This window comes from Rana temporaria, chromosome 1, assembly GCF_905171775.1.
Source record: "Rana temporaria chromosome 1, aRanTem1.1, whole genome shotgun sequence".
Classification (NCBI taxonomy): Eukaryota; Metazoa; Chordata; class Amphibia; order Anura; family Ranidae; genus Rana; species Rana temporaria.
This window is the reverse complement of record NC_053489.1, coordinates 271,514,764-271,535,588: the sequence shown is the minus strand read 5'-3', so window position 1 is coordinate 271,535,588 and position 20,825 is coordinate 271,514,764. Positions and strand designations below refer to the sequence as shown.

General features: G+C 39.6%; 1 protein-coding gene across 2 annotated transcripts in view; it reads right to left on the bottom strand.

Moving 5' to 3' along the window:
- AGTPBP1 (ATP/GTP binding carboxypeptidase 1) overlaps positions 1-20,825 on the bottom strand; it is a 234,627-nt gene that overhangs the window by 60,708 nt on the left and 153,094 nt on the right. For both annotated transcript variants that reach the window (XM_040355516.1, XM_040355517.1), the window contains 5 exons: positions 15,251-15,404; positions 8,616-8,796; positions 5,414-5,543; positions 3,887-4,018; positions 396-572 (listed from right to left, as the gene is read on the bottom strand). In XM_040355516.1, the coding sequence (XP_040211450.1) occupies positions 396-572; positions 3,887-4,018; positions 5,414-5,543; positions 8,616-8,796; positions 15,251-15,404 (774 nt within the window). The remainder of the gene's footprint in view (positions 1-395; positions 573-3,886; positions 4,019-5,413; positions 5,544-8,615; positions 8,797-15,250; positions 15,405-20,825) is intronic.

The following is a 20,825-nucleotide window of genomic DNA, read 5'->3' as shown; positions in this document are numbered from 1 at the left end:
TTATTTTTACCAAAGATATGTAGCAATATAAATTTTGGCCAAAATTTATGAAGAAAAAATACTAATTTGCTAAATTTTATAACAGAAACGAGAACATTTTTTTATTTACAGAATTTTCAGTCTTTCTTTTATAGCGCAAAAAAATAAAAAACCCAACAGTGATTAAATACCACCAAAAGAAAGCTCTATTTGTGTGAAAAAAAGGACAAAAATTTCATATGGGTACAATGTTGTATAACCGAGTAATTGTCATTCAAATTGTGAGAGCACAGAAAGCTGAAAATTGGTCTGGTTAGGAAGGGGGTTTAAGTGCCCAGTGGTGAAGAGGTTAAACTAGCCAAATAGGCAGGTCAATTGTCAACACTTCTATTCACACTACTCATACTACCCCTTACCTTGTACTTTCCCTGGTCACAGCCACACAGTGTGCTTTCCATTGTGTAACTTCTCTGGACACCCAGCTCTCTCCACACTACTACACGGGCTGTAGATTCCTTGGATTTCTCAACCACAAAACTACAGCTGTCCATGCAAAATGCTGGAGCAATCTGGCTCAGAACTTTAGGAAGAGTCTGGAAAAATAATAAACAGTAACAGATAATATCAAGAATAAAATTGTGGACATTTAGGTATTTATATATAAAGATGCAAGGATTTATCATCAGAATAATGGATTTTTAAATTCACAGAATGTTCAGTAAATTCAAGAAGTCAAAGACAACCTGCTGTCTCGCTTTAATAATTTTCTGCAAAAAACAAATCTACCCATGAAAATGTAACCTCTGCTGTGACATACACAAGTGATATCATAGATAATTTGCCTGAATAGTAAAAGGAAAAAAAAGTGGAGCTGTTGTCTACAGCCATCCACACTTCAGATGAATCTTGCAGTGTGGATCAGAAATAAAGACATCTCTATGGCTAACCATTTAATTTTATTGTCACTATTCAATCTGCATCCTGCGAGTACAGGTAGTCATGGACCTACCCCATCACATCACATGCAATGATGAGGGGAGTGGCCTTGACATCATGTAATAAATACTGCTCTCTGCATCAATGAAACCTGTCCAGAAGGGGGCAAGTGGACAAGAGGAAGAGGACCATGCCATGTCACCCAGCCAGAAGACAACTAGATGTACTAAAATACATGCTGGGCAAGTGGGAGAGACCAAATTTGGGTTTTAAACAACTAAATGGCTTTGTATTAAATGTTATTGTTATTTACAAACTGAAAGACAGCATGCATATTAATAGCTCAGGGAACTGACAAAGCACAGGCCTTAGAAGGACCCTTACTCCGCTTCAAAATATGTATTCAGACAAATTATGTATAGATAAATAAGGGCAGAAAAGGAGGGTATTTGGCCTGTAAATTTGGTATCTTTAAAGTGGTGGTTCACCATAAAACAATTATCTAACATTACATCCAGCATACTAAGGACATGTAAAGTATGCTGGTATTTTTTTTTTCTCCGTACATACCGTTTAATTGTTATTTTCGCCCTGGCTTCCGGGCTCTGATTCCCGCTGGACTGGGCGTTCCTATTGAAAGCTTAGCTGATTGACGTCTGGTGAAAATCTCCCCATGGAGCATAAAGCGCGTCACCAGTTTTCCGTAAATAGCTGTCCTGCGACTCGGCGCTATATGGCGACTGCGCCCGCCGTGTAGAGCCGATTGCGCAGGCGCCATATAGAGCCGACTCGCAGGTCGGCTATTTACGGAAAACTGGTGACGCGCTTTATGCGCCATGGGAAGATTTTCACCAGACGTCAATCAGCTAAGCTTTCAATAGGAATGCCCAGTCCCGCGGGAATCAGAACCCAGAAGCCTGGGCGAAAATAACAATTAAACGGTATGTACTTAGAAAAAAAAATACCAGCATACTTTACATGTCCTTAGTATGCTGGATGTAATGTTAGATAATTGTTTTAGGGTGAACCTCCACTTTAAGTACAGTACAGGACACAGGTATCCAATCGTAGGCCATGGGTTAAATGCCGCTACCTTCAGGTGATTGTAAGCTGGCAAAAGCTTTGCTGGTTCCACGCCCAAGTGTCCCCATATAACCCCGTTCACTCCACGAGGCTCCAGTTTTATTAGCAAATAATAAAGAGATTGCAGAGAAGAGAGGGGTGGGGCGTATATCCTGTACTTTACTTCAAGATAGGGAATTTAGAGGTCCACCAATATTTCTCTTATATTTATTGTACAGTACACAGGAATTGATTCATAGACCATGGGAACATCCCCAAACAATAATATTTGTTGGGGAATTCCTTATTTGTATAAAGAGTCATAGAAACAACAGACATTAGGGAGATACAGTAAAACCTTGGTTTTAAGGTAACTTGGTTTGAGAGCGTTTTCCAAGACAAGCTACATTTTTTAATACATTTTGACTTGATATACAAGCAATGTCTTAATACAAGAGTAGCGTCATGTCACAATGGAGTATAAAATAGAAGACAGGTGCCTCTAAGTGTAGCAATATGGTTACATTTAATGAAGGTACAACATTTAGCAACTTATTGCTACACTTAGAGGCGCCTCTCTTCTCTTTTATACTCTGTAGCTCCTGCTGGATTTTGCTTCTAATCCCCTTGTGGAGGCTTCCATTTGTGGATGGACATTTTATGGTTACACACCCTATCACATTGCTATAATCTTTTTATATGGACTATAAACTTAAGGACTCATAAATAAATGGTTGCGGAACGAATTATCTGTGTTTCCACAGATATTCGCTTTGATATACAAGTGCTTTGGATTACAAGCATGTTTCCAGAACGAATTATGCTCGCACTCCAAGGTTTCACTGTACATCGAATTAGATTTGAACAGTGCTCCGAGAGATGTTCAAAGCTTGGGATAATTTCTTATAAGCTAACCCTTAAACGTGTCCACAACTTTATCCCTGACCTGTCTGGTGTGTTCCTTGGCCTTCATGATGCTGTTTGTTCACAAAGGTTCGCTAACAAACCTCTGAGAGCTTTACTGAGATTAAATTACACACAGATGGACTCTATTTACTGATTAGGTGACTTCTGAAGGAAATTGGTTCCACTAGATTTTAGTTAGGGGTATCAGAGTAAAAGGGGCTGAATACAAATGCACGCCACACTTTTCAGATATTTATATGTAAACACTTTTGTAAACTATTTATCATTTTCCTTCCACTTAACAATTAAGTGCCACTTTGTGTTGGTTTATCCAATAAAATACATTTACGTTTTTGGTTGTAACATGACAAAATGTAGAAAATTTCAAGGGGAATTAATACTTTTTCAAGGCACTGTATATGCTGGCATTTTGATTTAGCGGTGTTGCATTATATAGTCTCCTTTATGTTCCTATATGATTCTCCTATGGAGAAAGAGTTTTGCTACAGGTGGAAGTTTGTAAACCCTGCTTCTTAATGCGATATTAGACCTCTTATGCAGTTGTTGGGTCCATCACAGAAGATGAGGGAAGTGTGTGATGGTCTTCACAAGATTGCGGATTCACTGGTTTCATGGTGGCGATTGATTTATGATAGAAGTCTGGGGTTATATTTGTGTCACCTAGTGGGGCCATTTCTTAGATTTGGCAGAGTTTATTATAAAAATACTTTTTTTAATATGCATCAGATTAATGTGCATATTTATTCACATTTCGGCTGAATTATTAGGTGAAATGCTTCAATATATTTCATCTATATATGTACTATTGATGTGCTTTGACTACATGTTTTTAGTGGGAGCTGCTCCTGATAGTTGTTTATGTAATAAATATATTAAGGATAGTGTGGGGGTGGGGGGTATTTTTTTTAAATTTAAGATTGCTTTTTTGGACTACTATATGTTCTTAGCTAATCCCAATATCATGATTAATGTATGTACTCACCCTATAGCCACTTTCTTCCATCATATCACAGGAAGCTGCACTAGCATTTGTGTGCCACACTGTCTCCTTAATACTGCAGCCATACATGAAGACATTTTTCTTACGAGAGTGCCCATGGTAATCACAGTAAACCTAAAGGGTACAGGAGAAAAAAATCTGACATATCAACCATAATATACTTGCAAAGGACATGGAACAAACTCTACAGCATACCCAATAGGTCTAATTTTTATGGTATTTTCCCCCTTTTTTTCGTAAAATAAAATGAGAATAGTCTTAACATAAATGTCAGTAATTAAACTGTTTTTGCTGTGTTTCATGTAGATAGAGTGTACTTTTTTCAGTTTTTGCAATCATCAGTACTAGAGAGTAAAGGCTAGCAAGGAAATCACCATGTACCAGCACGATTATCTTTTTATCAGCAAGCTTAGAGAGGACCGTCATTCTATTTTTTGAAGATTGCATATTCCAGACCTTCCCCTCTCACTTTAACACATCTATTATCTCTTTAAAGAGGCAAGTACCACCATGGGGTACTTCCTCCGACTTCCTTATACCACACCTAGGTGAAGATGACATTTGCTGGGTCCACTCCTCCTCCCGCCCACAACCTCGTGGAATATATCACACATCCTAGGAGGCTTCAGGACAATCTCCACCAATTCACACATCACAGTCACAGCCTGCTTCCGAACCCAAGATGGCAGCCTGGGACCGAAGACAAAACTCAAGACATGAAGTTGTAGGAAGAAAGAGCGATGTACTACAACGGGCTGGTAAGTATCTGTTTCGTAAAAAAATCCACTGCTACAGAACTCATAGCTGCTGACTTTTACTTTTTGCAGACATGGCTAAAGTTCCTCTTGTCTACCAAGGGGCGTTAATAAATGCTCTTGTATAAAAAGGGGTTAAAAACAAGCTCATGGCTGAAGTAGTAGGGGCTTATCCAGTAGGCTGTAGAGCTTCCAATCACCCTTACAGGGCTGTAAAATTGCAACTGCCACCATTTTATTCCACATGGTCCTTCCTTTAATAAAATATAATGCTTTGGGGTTTAGGCAGTTTTATAGCAAAGCATGCAGTTTGTAATATGTGGATGGAAAATCTAAAAAATTGCTCCAGCAGGGAAGTGATTAGAAGGCCTGTATTGAACAACTGGGCTTATGTCAATGGAAATCAGTTTAACATGCGTTTGAGACATTTCTGAGATCATTCAAAGTTCACTGACAGATGCATTTGACATGCAGCTGACCTCCTTTTGACTTGCTTCAAGCCAACTTTGCATTCCCATAGATTTGTATTGGAATGAAAAAGCTGTTGGCTGTGAACAACAAGCCTGTTCACATGGGGTCTTGGTAAACCTAGAATGAATTTTGTTACACATGGATAACGTGTACAAGATGATAGATCCTTTCAATAAACTGATCATTCTGCACAGAAGGGCGGAGGTCCGCTCAGCAAACAAATATCTGTACACTTGTTTGTCCATCTAAAGTTACATGTACTACACAACACTCTAAAACTTACCATGGGTGTTCGTTTAATTGATGCCAAATACTGCAGGAGGCCTTTGGTGTGGTAAATTGTAGGGTGCAAATCCAAATTAGGATTTTGCCACTGCCTGTTCAGATCCTCCCCACTTAAAGAACAACGATGACTGGTGAGAAAATAGAAAAAAAGCATAACAAGATTGTGGTTGTTACAGATCAAAATCAAAGAGCTGAACTTAAAGTATTGTGGACCCTTACCTGTAGAAATGCAATGCAAAACATTTATGCATATACAGGTACATAACATTAGAACATCATCAAAAAGTTAATTCATTTCAGCAATTTAATTCAAAAATTGAAACTCAAATATTTTGAGATGCATTACATACAGAGTGGTATATTTCAAGCATTTCTTTCTTTTAATTTGGATGATTATGGCTTATAGCTAGTGAAAACACAAAATCTGGTATCTCAGAAAATGTGAATATTACATAAAAGACCAATAAAAAAAAAAAAAAAAGGTTTTTAATACAGAAATGTTGGCTTGCGGAAAAGTATAGTATGCACTCAATACTTGGTCAGGGCTCCTTTTGCATGAATTACTGCATCAATGAGGTATGGGCATGGAGGTGCTCAGTCTGTGGCACTGCTGAGGTGGTCTGGAAGCCCAGGTTTCTTTAAAATTGGCTTTCCGCTCATCTTTCCTGGCCAATCAAGCACAGTGATACTATGATTATTAAAACCAGGTATTGGTACTTTTGGCAGTGTGGACAGGTGCCAAGTCCTGCTGGAAAATGAAATCCACATCTCCATAAGACCCCTTTCACACTTATACGACTTGTCCCACGATTTGTGATGGCAAATTAGCATGACAAGCCGTTACCCATGATTTCCAATGACAACCATTCATATTAGTGCGACTTCAAAGTAGTCCCTGCACTACTTTGGTTCGATTTTGATGCCACTTACACAGGCATTCTCTGAAATCGCGACCACGAATCACGGCAAAATCGCGTGACTTTGAAGTCGCACAAGTGTGTAGGGGCCTTAAGCTGGTCAGCAGAGGGAAGCATGAAGTGCTATAGAATTTCCTGGTTGAGTGCTGCGCTCACTTTGGACCTAATAAAACACAGTGGACCAACACCAGCAGATGGACATGGCTTCCCAGGTTCCAGCAGGACTTGGCACCTGCCAAAAGTACCAATACCTGGTTCAATGATCATGGTATCACTGTGCTTGATTGGCCAGAAAACTCGCCTGACCTAAACCCCATAGAGAATCTGTGGGGTATTGTCAAGAGGAAGATGAGAGACACCAGACTCAACAATGCAAGCCGCTATCAAAGCAACCTGGGCTTCCATAACACCTAAGCAATGCCACAGGCTGATCTCCTCCATGCCACACCACATTGATGCAGTAATTCATGCAAAAGAAGTCCCTGACCAAGTATTGAGTGCATACTATACTGTACATGGACATGCTTTTCAGTAAGCCAACATTTCTCTATTAAAATGTATTTACTTTTAATTTATTTTTATTGGTCTTATGTAATATTCTAATGTTCTGAGATAGTGAATTGTGGCCATAATCAAAGTTAAAGGAAAGAAATGCTTGAAATATATTGCTCTGTGTGTAATGCATCTATATAAAATATATGCGTTTCACTTTTTAAATTGAATAACTGAAATACATTAACTTTTTGATGATATTCAAATTGTATGAGATGCACCTGTATATGAAAAATCATTATTATGTTTTTTTTTCTTCAAAGATGATCACCTAATCTCTGTTTTCAGCTGCATAATGGGCTTAGAGAGGTAGGGTTTGAGAAGCAGCACTACACTGACCTTCCCAGTGAATGGCTGTGCAGTGGGGGGCCATTGCAAGTCTTAACATTGGATGACAGATAGGCTGTTCTCCCAGCACAGCCAGAAACCTGACCATGCTGGAATGGATATTCTCTCATGCTTAGCATTGTCAGTTTGAAATAGGAAAGTAGAGGAACTGGCACATGTTATTTCACACAAAGGAAGCAATACAAAGAGAACATGATTTTTTTTTAACACAAGTCTGGTGCATGGTACAACATACATATATTAGGAATATGAAATGTTGGGGGAACATTCTTTGAAGTAATTAATTAAATATACACATACATATACACACACGCACACACACACGTTCAGAGACATTTATAGAATCACATTCTCACTTGAAAACAAATTAGCTCCAAACATTGGATCTACTAGGATTAACGTCAAAGAACTTTTGTTTTAATAAGACATCAGCACACTGGCTAATCCTCAGTAAGCAACCACAGTTCATCTTTCACGGACATTCAGCTGGCTACACACTATCTATGCCCATTCCTGAAGAACCATCTGAAATTTGCTACATGGATGGCATTTGTCAGCCACCTCCTGCCAGCCATCCCATTACTGAAAAACTGAACGAGCTGGATGGAAATTGTCCATCCAATCAGATGCAGCTGCTGTTTGGGTATTCTTACAGGTGCCAGCTGCAACTGTCATAACTCAATAGCTACAGTGGGAGATTCCTCCACCCACACTGTTCATTCTTCAGGTTCAACAGAAATCATTCATGCATGCATGTCTACTCAGAATTGGCATTTTGAAATGTGATTGTTTACTGGGGGTTACTGCACTACATGGCATTACTGTATTGAAGCACATCCTCAGTACTGGAGAATTGATATGCCAGACAGGATATACTTGGTGAAGGCAAGCACAACCTATGATATTACTTTTCTCTAGTTATTTAGGATATTAAACCCTGCCCACCCTGACCAGCTAAGCCAAACACATTATCATTAGGCTCATCCAATTCACATAGGACCCTCTATAAAGGGTTCAATTTGGGGGAACAGTGTTTTCAAAGTGGTAGTGTTGCTTCTGTCATCTTTGCTAAGCTGTCACAGAAAACACATTGGACTAGATCTTATAGACGACACTTCCAAAATTTACCAAAACCTCAAAACAGGGAAAAAGTAACTGAACCCTGAAAATAGAGGATAAACTGTGCCTGCGCAGGGGGCTGTGGAAAGTTTTTTTCCGCCTGTGCATGTTATACGCCGATAAATACGGTACCTTACAAAACAAATTACTATATATTTAACATGAGTTAGTAGCTGAAATAAACAAACATACAATGGTAAACTGTATCAATCTTATAAACACATAGCACTGTAGTGATGTGGAAAAACGAACAGAAGTTCTTACTTTCCATTGATCACTCCATCTGGGTTTAGCATTGGAACAATTTTAAAAATATAGGATTCCCGTAGGTTCTGTGCAGTTATACTGCTGCCCATAAGAAACTCCAAGGTCCCTTTCATAACCCAACTTGCATTGGTCTCCCCAGGATGAACTCTGGAACTAAGAAAGATGTAGGGACGGTTTCCTATGAAGAAAAAATAAATAAAATAATGATGTAGCAATACACGGATGTAATACACCCCACCTTAAAGCCATGTTCTTATATTTCTGGTAAAAGCCAGCGGACGGCACATTGCATTTGCTGTCTTGGCCCCTATGTGCCTGATCATTGGAATGTATTAGCTTTGTGAAATGATGAGACTTACGGTAATATGGAAATTTAGTAAAACCCTTTTTTTTTTTTTGATTTCTATTTCAGGAAATTTTACTTTACTTTCTGTTATGCCATTGAGACAAGACATAAGTAAAATCTCTACAATGAGGTGACAAAGCAAAAGAAACACTTTTATCAGGCGGAATGGAAAGGGTTAGCACGCTTCTGATGGCAGGCACGCCTTATGCCAACTGGTCATCACAGAACACAATATCAGGTGCATACAAGTTCATTATTATATACATTACAAATATTACATATGTGCATTTTATTTCTTTTTGTCATCTATAAAACTAACATTATCATGCATGTTGCCAAATAAAACATATTTAAAGAGATTGAGAAGTGAGCAGGTTAAAACTAGGTTTACTAGCTATACCCCTCTTTAAAAGTGTAGTTACTAATAAGTTACTTCATGATATCTTTAATGCCAAAAACGTCTTAGGCCCCGTACACACCATAGAATCCATCCGCAGATAAATCCCAACAAATGGGTTTCAGCGGATAGATCCTATGGTGTGTACACGCCAGCGGATCTGTTTCCGCGGATATATCTCCCCTGGGATGGATTCCAGCAGATCGAATATTTGCTGACATGCAGAACAAATCCATCTGCTGGAGTCCATCCCAACGGATGGATCCGCTGGTCTGTACAGACTCACCGGATCCATCCGTCCGAAGGGATCCCCCGCATGCGTCGTAATGATTCGACGCATGCGTGGAATTCCTTATATGACAGCGTCGCGCACGTCGCCGCGTCATAATCGCGGCGACGGCGTGACACGTCATCGCCAGAGGATTTCGGCGCGGATCTCAATGCGATGGTGTGTACACTCCATCGCATGAAAATCCGCCGAAATCCTCGAGAGGATTTATCCGCGGAAACAGTCCGCTGGACCGTATTCGCGGATAAATTCTATCGTGTGTATGGGGCCTTAAAGACTCATTCAGAAGAGGCAAAGGTTTCTCCGAGTAGGGGCCAGTTCACACCATAGAAACGCAGTGTGGATGCATTCCAGATGCTTTTCTGCATTTTTAAAACATTTTTTTATGCAGTCTGGTGCATTTTTTCCCCCTCTTTTTTTCTTAACTTTAAATAAGGACATGCGTGTTCCAGTGCATTTTTGATGAGTTTTAAAGTGTCCCAGTACAGTCCAGTGCAGGAAAAATGCAACATGTTCTACTTTCTTTTCTGGAACTGGAACGCACTTGTGTGAACTATGCCATTGAAAAACATATAACCTACTTTCCATATGTTTTTGATGCAGAAAAAAAACATAGTGGACTGCATATGGTCCAACTGGCCCTCAATGGTTATGCCTTATTTTGTGACTACTGATTTGGATAAATTGTATTCCTACATTTCACCACATGGTGGTGATAGATACATTACAAAAAAAAAAGTTAAAAAGTATAGCAATGGTCTCAAAGTAGCAGCTTTTATGCAAAATAGAACCATTAAATTGGGTTTATTCAATATAGCGAGGTGGCAATACTGAGCACAGTAACCAATACCAACAAATTAAAAATATTTTTCTTACTATAAAAAGCCTGAAATATGATTAGCTGTTAAGCTCTTTGCACAACATTATTATTGCTAAAAGCCAAAAAAAATTACAGGCCAACAAAAATATATGGTTATTAAAAGAAGCAAAATAAATGATTATGGACCGCAGTCCATGGACTTTATGGGCACACAACATTCAGTTAATAAAAAAATAAAAATTGTATTAAATGTACATAAAACACAAGAAGCACTGTAGTATATTTCACCTGTGTGTTGATTAGGATGGTAGTCTATCAAAGTTTACTATAGTATTAAGAACAATCATAGATACAGTGCCTTGCGAAAGTATTCGGCCCCCTTGAACTTTGCGACCTTTTGCCACATTTCAGGCTTCAAACATAAAGATATAAAACTGTAATTTTTTTTGAAGAATCAACAACAAGTGGGACACAATCATGAAGTGGAATGAAATTTATTGGATTCAAACTTTAAAAAAAAAACTGAAAAATTGGGCGTGCAAAATTATTCAGCCCCCTTAAGTTAATACTTTGTAGCGCCACCTTTTGCTGCGATTACAGCTGTAAGTCGCTTGGGGTATGTCTCTATCGGTTTTGCACATCAAGAGACTGACATTTTTGCCCATTCCTCCTTGCAAAACAGCTGGAGCTCAGCGAGGTTGGATGGAGAGCGTTTGTGAACAGCAGTTTTCAGTTCTTTCCACAGATTCTCGATTGGATTCAGGTCTGGACTTTGACTTGGCCATTCTAACACCTGGATATGTTTATTTGTGAACCATTCCATTGTAGATTTTGCTTTATGTGTTGGATCATTGTCTTGTTGGAAGACAAATCTCCGTCCCAGTCTCAGGTCTTTTGCAGACTCCATCAGGTTTTCTTCCAGAATGGTCCTGTATTTGGCTCCATCCATCTTCCCATCAATTTTAACCATCTTCCCTGTCCCTGCTGAAGAAAAGCAGGCCCAAACCATGATGCTGCCACCACCATGTTTGACAGTGGGGATGGTGTGTTCAGGGTGATGAGCTGTGTTGCTTTTACACCAAACATAACATTTTGCATTGTTGCCAAAAAGTTGGATTTTGGTTTCATCTGACCAGAGCACCTTCTTCCACATGTTTGGTGTGTCTGCCAGGTGGCTTGTGGCAAACTTTAAACGACACTTTTTATGGATATCTTTAAGAAATGGCTTTCTTCTTGCCACTCTTCCATAAAGGCCAGATTTGTGCAGTATACGACTGATTGTTGTCCTATGGACAGAGTCTCCCACCTCAGCTGTAGATCTCTGCAGTTCATCCAGAGTGATCATGGGCCTTTTGGCTGCATCTCTGATCAGTCTTCTCCTTGTATGAGCTGAAAGTTTAGAGGGACGGCCAGGTCTTCGTAGATTTGCAGTGGTCTGATACTCCTTCCATTTCAATATTATCGCTTGCACAGTGCTCCTTGGGATGTTTAAAGCTTGGGAAATCTTTTTGTATCCAAATCCGGCTTGAAACTTATCCACAACAGTATCTCGGACCCGCCTGGTGTGTTCCTTGTTCTTCATGATGCTCTCTGCACTTTAAACGGACCTCTGAGACTATTACAGTGCAGGAGCATTTATACGGAGACTTGATTACACACAGGTGGATTCTATTTATCATCATTAGTCATTTAGGTCAACATTGGATCATTCAGAGATCCTCACTGAACTTCTGGAGAGAGTTTGCTGCACTGAAAGTAAAGGGGCTGAATAATTTTGCACGCCCAATTTTTCAGTTTTTTATTTTTTATAAAAGTTTGAAATATCCAATAAATTTCGTTCCACTTCATGATTGTGTCCCACTTGTTGTTGATTCTTCAAAAAAAATATACTTTTTCGCAAGGCACTGTATTATAGAATGTTGGTAATTGGGAATGCCACCATCCATTTACATAAAGGCTTGACATGTTTCAGGTAGTTCTGCTTCTTCAGTCGCACCAGAAAACAGCACATACTAGGCAAACATAAGGGCTTCGTACATCATCAAGGATAAAAAAAATGTTTGTATATATAGCTACAGAGCCTAATTACATGTAGTGCAAATCTCCCTAGTATACTGCAGTCAATATATTCTAATCTAATATATTCTAATTGCAATCATAGGTATGCAGAACTTTAAAATATACAATCTGGAAAATTTCACAAGAAACATAGCCAAATATATCCATGTAGGGACACACCATATGCACCACCATATGGAAGCCACTGGTAGAGCTTCATCCGTGAGCCTTCATAAAAGACAAAGCCCATAGGAGTGCGCAGCTTATTGCATTAGGGTGCACACCCCAAAGCTCAAACACACATGCGTGTGTGAATATATATGGCCTGGCACACTGATCTCCCTGCCAGCACAGTAATAGAGGAGTGCGTAATCACTTCTCTTATGGCAGTAAGATGGTGATATTTCCCCATCTCCCCGCTGCTACACAGAGCAATAATGCCAATGCGCACTAGGTGATTAGGGTGTGCACACGTTTATGACAAAGCCTTAAATCCACCTCTCCAAAGTGTGGGGTCCCCCCCACTGAGTGCCAATTATTAAAAATTCCAAAAGACTCAGTGTCAAGTAAAATAATTCTGAGAAAAAGCAAGAACCAGCCATAGACTGTGTACAGTGCACATCATATGTACAGAGAGAGAAACCGGCATAAAAATGCTGAATTCAAAAACCCCGTCCAATCAACTTTGCTCCATTTGGCTGAGAATGGGCTGACAGTATAGCTCTAAACACTGCAAAATTCATTGGGCTGCTTTTGTCTACTGTTACATCATCAACAAACACCAATGACCCAGTGCCACTAGAAGACATGCATGCCCATGCCATCACACTGCCTCCACCATGTTTTTCAGATGACGTTGTGTGCTTTGGATCATGAGCTGTTCCAAGCCTTCTCTACACTTTTTTCTACCCGTCATTCTGGTACAGATTAAAGTGTTTGTTAACCAAAAAAAAAGAGAAATTTAGATCCTGGTCCCTTAAAGAAGATTAAACAGCACATTGCTTGTGCTGTGTGATCTGCCCCCCTCTAAACTGTAAAAATTAGCATTTCATACGCATCCCTGCTCTGATCTCATCTCTCCCCCTAATCCCCTCCTCCCTGTCTGTCAGCTCCCTGCTGTGTCTCTGTCTCCGCCCCGTCCGCTGCTATTAATAAAAATTAAAAACATTGAAATGGTCACTGCCAGCCCCTTTATTAGAGCCTGGCATAGCAAAAACAAGGCTTGTAAATACCTGTTCATAGCAATCTTCAGGCCAGTCACATGACTCTCGTCTGGTTTCCAGGGCTACTGCAGGAGGGGCTGAGTGGCCATGTGACCTCCCCAGCTGATGTCAGAGGGAGATCTTGGCCCCTCCTGCAGAAGCCATAAATCTGAGCCGTATAGTGGCCACGAGTCATGTGACCGGCCTGAAGACGGCTCTAAACAGGTATTTATATGGCTTGTTTTTATAGAAGACTTACACAGTGTGCTATGCCAGGCTCTAATAGTGCGGCTGGCATAGACTTACTTATATGGGTTAATAAACACTTTAATCTTAGTTTTATCTGTCCAAAGAATGCTTTTTCAGAACTGGTCTGGCTTTTTTAGATGTTATTTGGCAAAGTCTAATCTGGCTTTTCTATTTTTCAGAATGGTGAACCCTCTGTATTTGCTCTTAATGAAGTCTTCTCTTGATTGCAGACTTTAATAATGATACGCCCACCTCCTGGAGAGTGTCCTTCACTTGTCTGGATGTTGTGAATTTCTTTACCATAGATCTCACCAGTGCGTTCTTCTCTCCTCAGAATGTACCAAACTGTTGATTTGGCCACTCCTAATGTTTCTGTTATCTCTCTGATGGTTTTTTTTTTTAAGCCTTACAATGGCCTTTTTTACTTGCAAGGACAGCTCTTTGAACACAGATGTAGGTTCACAGCAATAGATTCCAAATGCAAATACCACACTTAGGCCTGGATTCACACCTAGGCATTTTTAAGTGCTTTTTGCATTTTGCAGATTTGCACTACAGAACATGTTCCATAGGAAACCATGTTAAATGGACTGCAGTACAAATATGCAAAATGCAAAAAGCACTAAAAATGCATAGGTGTGAACCAAGGGTTTGAATCAACTCCAGACCTTTTACCTGCTTAAGGCTCGGTTCACACCTATGCATGTTGCTTTTGAACGTGTTTGCGTTTTTTCGACGTGTGTTTTTACCGCGATTTGCGTTTTTTTTTTTTTTTTTAGCCATCAATTTTTTTTTTTTTTACATCAAATTAAACCTGAGAGTGTGCACTTTTAGCCAATATCATAATATAACTATAGCTTGAATAGGTTTTGGTAACTACCTGAAGAAAAAAAATTAACAGTGTGCCCGTGTCCATATATATAAATGTATATATGGACCTAACTGTATAAAGTGTCCAATACAGCTGCCGCTTAGTATTGAATCAGCTGTTAGAACAGAACATATCACCTTCTCCTGAGTTTCAATATTATTTTAAATGCAAGCTCTTGAGTGTTCTAGAGTTTCTTTGTAATAGCCATTAGACAAAACTGTAATAAGCTGCTTAATGCATTTTAAGCCAATTAAAAGATCTGTCATTAGCTTTCTGAAGCTCTACCGTCAACAACGAAAATGGCCTGTATTCTTAAAGGAAAATTCTATATAAATGAAACATGATCTTCAGAATGATGGATGAACACATATAAAATTGTTCTCAGACTATTCCTACTTACGGAACTGATAGACATGCTCATAGTAATTGGACTCAGGCATTGCTGTTATAGTGACTACTGGGCATCCATTTCCAGCTAGAGTTTCACATAATACGTCTTGGCGAAAGTAGATCTGCTGAGGATTGTGCAGGGACTCCAGTTTTTGCAGGTGCATCTATTGCAGGAAAGCAGATATAAATACACATTATGCACTAGCACATATTATATCTTTTCATACAGTATGCGCAATGTCAAAGCTAAAAGGGCATCACAGATTATTTAATAGACAACCCTTATAACCCTCCTATTACTTTAGGAAAAAAATTGAGTCAAAATGACCCACGCAAGACATATAATCACAAACTAGTCAAATAATCAAAACATTTTCACAGGAATTTATTTTTTAAGCTGCCCATCAATCAAGAATATAAAACAATTTTCATGGCATCAAACAAAAAAAAGAACATAAAAATTACTTCTAAATCTGTCTTTTGATAAATCTACACATTGCAAAAAAAAATAACTTACTTACAGTTATTTACTAAAACTGGAGAGGGCCAATCTGGTGCAGCTCTGCATACAAACCATTCGGCCTCCAGGTTTTTGGCCTGGTTCACACTGATACGATTTGAGATGCGATTTGAGATGTCAAATCGCATCTCAAATCGTCGGAATTTGACGGCAATGGCACCGTCCTAATCGGTGCGACGCCGCATCTGCGGCGCTGCACCGATTTCAAAAAGTAGTTCCTGTACTACTTTTTGCGATTTCGGGCCGCGATTTATATTGCACAGATGTCTCTGAAATCGCGGCCAAAATCGGGACTGCCAGCGGGAGTGAAATCGTGCGAGTTTAGCTGAACTCGCACGGCTTCACTCCCGCAGCCCAGTGTGAACCTGGGCTTATAGTCAAAGTTTAATTGAACAAGCTGGATTTAGAATCTAGTGCAGCTGTACATAGTAACCAATCAGCTTCTGAGTGCTCCAGTTTTAATAAATCTCTCCCTAAGAGATTTGGCTTTGAAATCTGCAACCTCTCTTGAAAAATCGCACGATTTCTATGCCGCATGTCAGTGTGACTTGGAAGGATGAACTCAGGCATGTTTGCAATTCCACGTGCCCACCAGGAAGCTGACAGTCCGCAGCGCTAATCACAGGTAGCGAGACATTTTCCGATCTGTGCAGTCGTGGATCAGGAAATGTCTCACTGCCTGTGATAAGAGCTGCAGAATGTCAGCTTCCTTGTGGGCACCTGGAGTTGAACACGCCTGAGCTCATCCTTAATTGGAAGACATCTGTGAGACTTCATGGCCAGATGTCTATGCAAGTCGCACCAGAACTTGTAAAAAGTAGTGCAAGAACTACTTTCATTTCACCGCCTCCATTGCGGACAACAGGGTGCAACTTGTCATGTGATTCGCTAGTTTCAAAACACATGACAAGTCGCACTGGTGTAACCGAGAGCCAAGTGTGATCTTTACAACTGAATTTTTAGCAAGTCACATATGCACTGGTTTTGTGGTCCAGATGGGCAGATCTGACACCTCCAGCCCCGTACACACGATCAGAATTTCAGATGGAAAAAAACTGACAGACTTTTTCCATTGGAAATTCCGACCGTGTGTATGCCCCATCGGAGTAATTCCATTGGAAATTCTATCAGAGTTTAGATAAAGAACATGTTCTCTTTTACTCCGATGGAATTCCGTTGGAATTCCGATGCGATTTTGGTCGGACAAAGGTCCGATCGTGTGTACGGGGCTTTACATATTTACTACCAGCAATAGTCTATAGCAGCTGAGGTGTAGGAGATCTCTCAGCTGCATCAGTCTGACCCTTTAAAATGGTTGCAGCAGCAGAAGAATGCATAACCCAGGCCCATCTCTCAGTCTTTCGATCTCTGCTCTAGGAAAATGATTTTCCGATACAGTTTACGGTCATCGAATTGTGGCCACTGTTCAGTTATTTTGCTGGTAGCTATTCATTGCTGCCATTTGAAAAATATTTTTACGGTTCCTTTTGATGGTATTGTGGTCTAGGATCAATAAAGGTTTTATAACCTGCCTGATACATAGTTATGCATAGTGCTGATAAGGATATTCGTGTTCATTTTAGGACAGTATAACACCAGCAATGTTGTGTCAGTTAAAGCAAACTTAGAAGAGGTTACAGGTCTTCCCACCAGTTAGAAGCTTTGGAGAGCTCTGGTCTGTTTCCTCACAGTCCCCAACATGGTGAGTTTCCCTCTCCTGTGGGATGTTGTGACATTGTGACCTTGCAGCCTGTTACTCACATTTAGCAGTAGCCGTATTCCTCGCCTCTTATTAGCTGCACCACCCCTGGTGGCCTTTCAGTGAAGACCTAGGCATACCTAGATTTGGCCTCACAAGATTTCCAAATTTTGATCTCATATCACAAAGGTTTATTAGGTTTTTATTGCCTATAGGGATAGTGTCCTCTTAATGGCACAAGTTCTTTATCCACTGTAATGTGGGGTCCAGTATTGTACATTAGAGGTAGAATCTCTATCCATTTATCACATGCATACCTGAGTATTGCCAACTTCTCTCTCTTGAGCAGGTCTAGCAGTGTGGTTAATAAAGGGATTAACTCATGCTTTTTTGACTACTAAAGATTTTAATACATAATGAAGTGTGAGTCAATTAGGCAGTCCACACATTTTTTTTTTCCTGCAACCGTACAATTCCCTCATCAACACAGACAGTTCTGACACGGGAATACCTCCTGTCGAACAATTGTCTGCTCCCGGCGGATGGGCGGGGGAAGCTGTCCCCAGCGGAAGAAGACCGTGATTATCGCTAGCAGCTATAGCAGTTTGCTAGCGATAATCGCAAGAGAATCTGGCAGACTGGTTGTACTCAAATTGCTTGATCAACTTGGTACATTCAGCCTGCCCATTAATAGTTCAAGATTCGAGCCGTGTGTGGCCGGTCTAAGGCAGTCATACAGTATGATATTGACCCAAAATTAACCAAAGTCTTACAATTTCTAAGAAAGAGAAAAAGTAGTTTAATGGTAATGTTGTTCTGCTTTAAAGTGAAATGGGTCAAACTGACCCTCAACAGAATAGGAGGGTTAAATATATGGCAATATTATTCAAAACACAACTGTTAGTTTCAGGAAAGTATACCCAGTTGCCCTCCAGAAGATTTACCCCCCTTCATGACCAGACCATTTTTTGCCAAGCTACATTTTTCTACTTTAACTGGCAATTGCGTGTTCATGCAAGACTGTACGCAAATACATTTTTTATCATTTTATTTCACACAAATAGAGCTTTCTTTTTGTGTTTTTTTGATCAGCACTGGGTTTTTTAGTCTTTATTATATAAACAAAAAAAGGCCAAAAGTTTTGAAAAATAAACCTAGCAAAAATAATAAAATCTAATAAGTGTATATTAATTGGTTTGCGTGAAAGTAATAGCGTCTAAAAATGATGGCATATATAATGGGAAAAAAAATTATACTCGTAATGGCAGGGATAAGCAAATTATAGTGGGACTGTGATAGTGTGGCAGATAATCTGACACCAACTGCCAATGAGTGGGAACTGACTAACTGCCACTGACACGAATAGAGTGATTGAGTGCTAATAATATGAACAATCACTGTACTCATTTTACTAAGAGAGCTTCTTGTATTTTTTTCGCTGCTTAGCGGATCGCCTGTAACTACATAGAGCTCTGTGACGTTTACCATCACAGAGGTCTGTCAGTGAATCATGGAGCTGATCAGCGGGTCCTTGGCAAGGACCTGCTGATCGGCTTGTGCTGTAATGAATCACAGCACAGCCGCGTGGGTGGGTGCACGCACCCTCTATCTGGAAGTGCTGATCATGTACTAGGTACGTGATCCAGCGCAAAAGAGCAGCTCTGCCGCCTTGTATGCAAGTTATGCGGTCGGCAAGTGGATATTCACAGTATATTTAAAAAGCACTGAACAGGATTACATTTATAAATCTACTCTGTCTGCTAGATTGTAGATCTATGAATTAAATGAAAGTGAAATTGAAGTGTGCACCTCTGTACCTCCAATAGGATTTCACAGCATGTACAAAAATCCTGTTTTTTATGTTTTTATCTTTTGTCTCCTCCATTGAGACCTAAACCTTTGGGACATCCATAAGCTATCCAAAGGAGGGGTGGGCGACAAAGAAAACAATTGCTAACACACTCATAAACTTGAACCATGGTCTGTCTGAAGCTGGCCATACATGGATTGAAATTTAGCCAGTTCAGCAAGAACCAGCTGAATTTCCATCCAATCTACTGATTAACTTCTCTTGTCTTCTCCCAAGTGAGGGATGGAGAGGACACCTTCCTTCTCTACCATATCATTTAAAAAATATTATCATTATTGCATGTATATGCAATTTTCAGATTGAGGAAGGTGTTTTGGGGTTCACTGTACTGAACATTATATGCGATATCATCCATTTACTTGCTTTTATGGGTAAAACTGTGTATGAGCAATTTCTTGCTGTAGGTGAGAGAGCACCTTTAAAGTCCTGCATACTTTATTTCTTTTGACACTACTGTATATTTTAAATAAAAAATACCTAATTTGGCCACAAGATGGCGCTAGGTTTTATAAGAAATCCCTATGACTTGGCTCTATCTAGTGGCCAAATGCAGTATTTTCTGTTAGTTATATCAAAATGCACAGGATATAGCCGAATACCATTTTTTATTTTTTTTTGCTCAATTCGCACAGATAGTATATGCACCTTTTATTTGATTAATGGTATTGTGAATTATTTACCAAGTAAACCCTTTGACTTAGTGACAGACTATTTACCTAAGAAAAGTAGTCAAGGTCTTCACTGGAAACTGAAATCTAATTCCTTTACCTTCCAAGCAAACAGAAAGAAAAAAAAAATCTTTCACTCACGGAGGTGTCCAAAATTAATAGCCTGTAAAATCTATTAGGAAATGCAGTCCTTGTCACAATTCAAAGTAAAACACTATCTAGAACTTAGCAAGGAAAAAAATCTGACTGAGCTGCTCCACTACCCGGTTCCATACCCTTCCACAGAAGCACAAAGCCAAAAATGTGCATATTTTTTGTTTCCGTTACTGTGTGCTTCAAAACACAATGCCACGTAAGATTTGTTATGGGCAAAGCAAAGTGGCTCCACATCTTGAGCACACTACACCCAGACTAAAAAACTGTGTGCTGTAGTACTAGCTGTAGGTTAGCTTAACGTTTCACATAAGAATTGCATATAGAGCTCAAAGATGTTGAATTCTATAATGACAGCAAAGTAGTGTTAGGCTAGACAGAGTACTATGGGTTAGGAGATCCACCTAACACAATGACATTTGGTTTCTACTGACCTATAACCTGTAGACCATGCTACAATAGCTGTTGCTGCAGGCCACTTTGAAGGCAAAAATTTCAAAAATTCAACATATTCTTGTGCTGAAATTGATTAATTCAAGCTATTGCTTATCTAACCCATATAGCTTCACATTCAAATGATCTTGGTAATAAGGCTTGCAGTGATACCAAGATGTCTGATCAGCAGCAGAATATCAGTGAGCATTGAGATGTCATAACCCATGCTGTGATGTATGA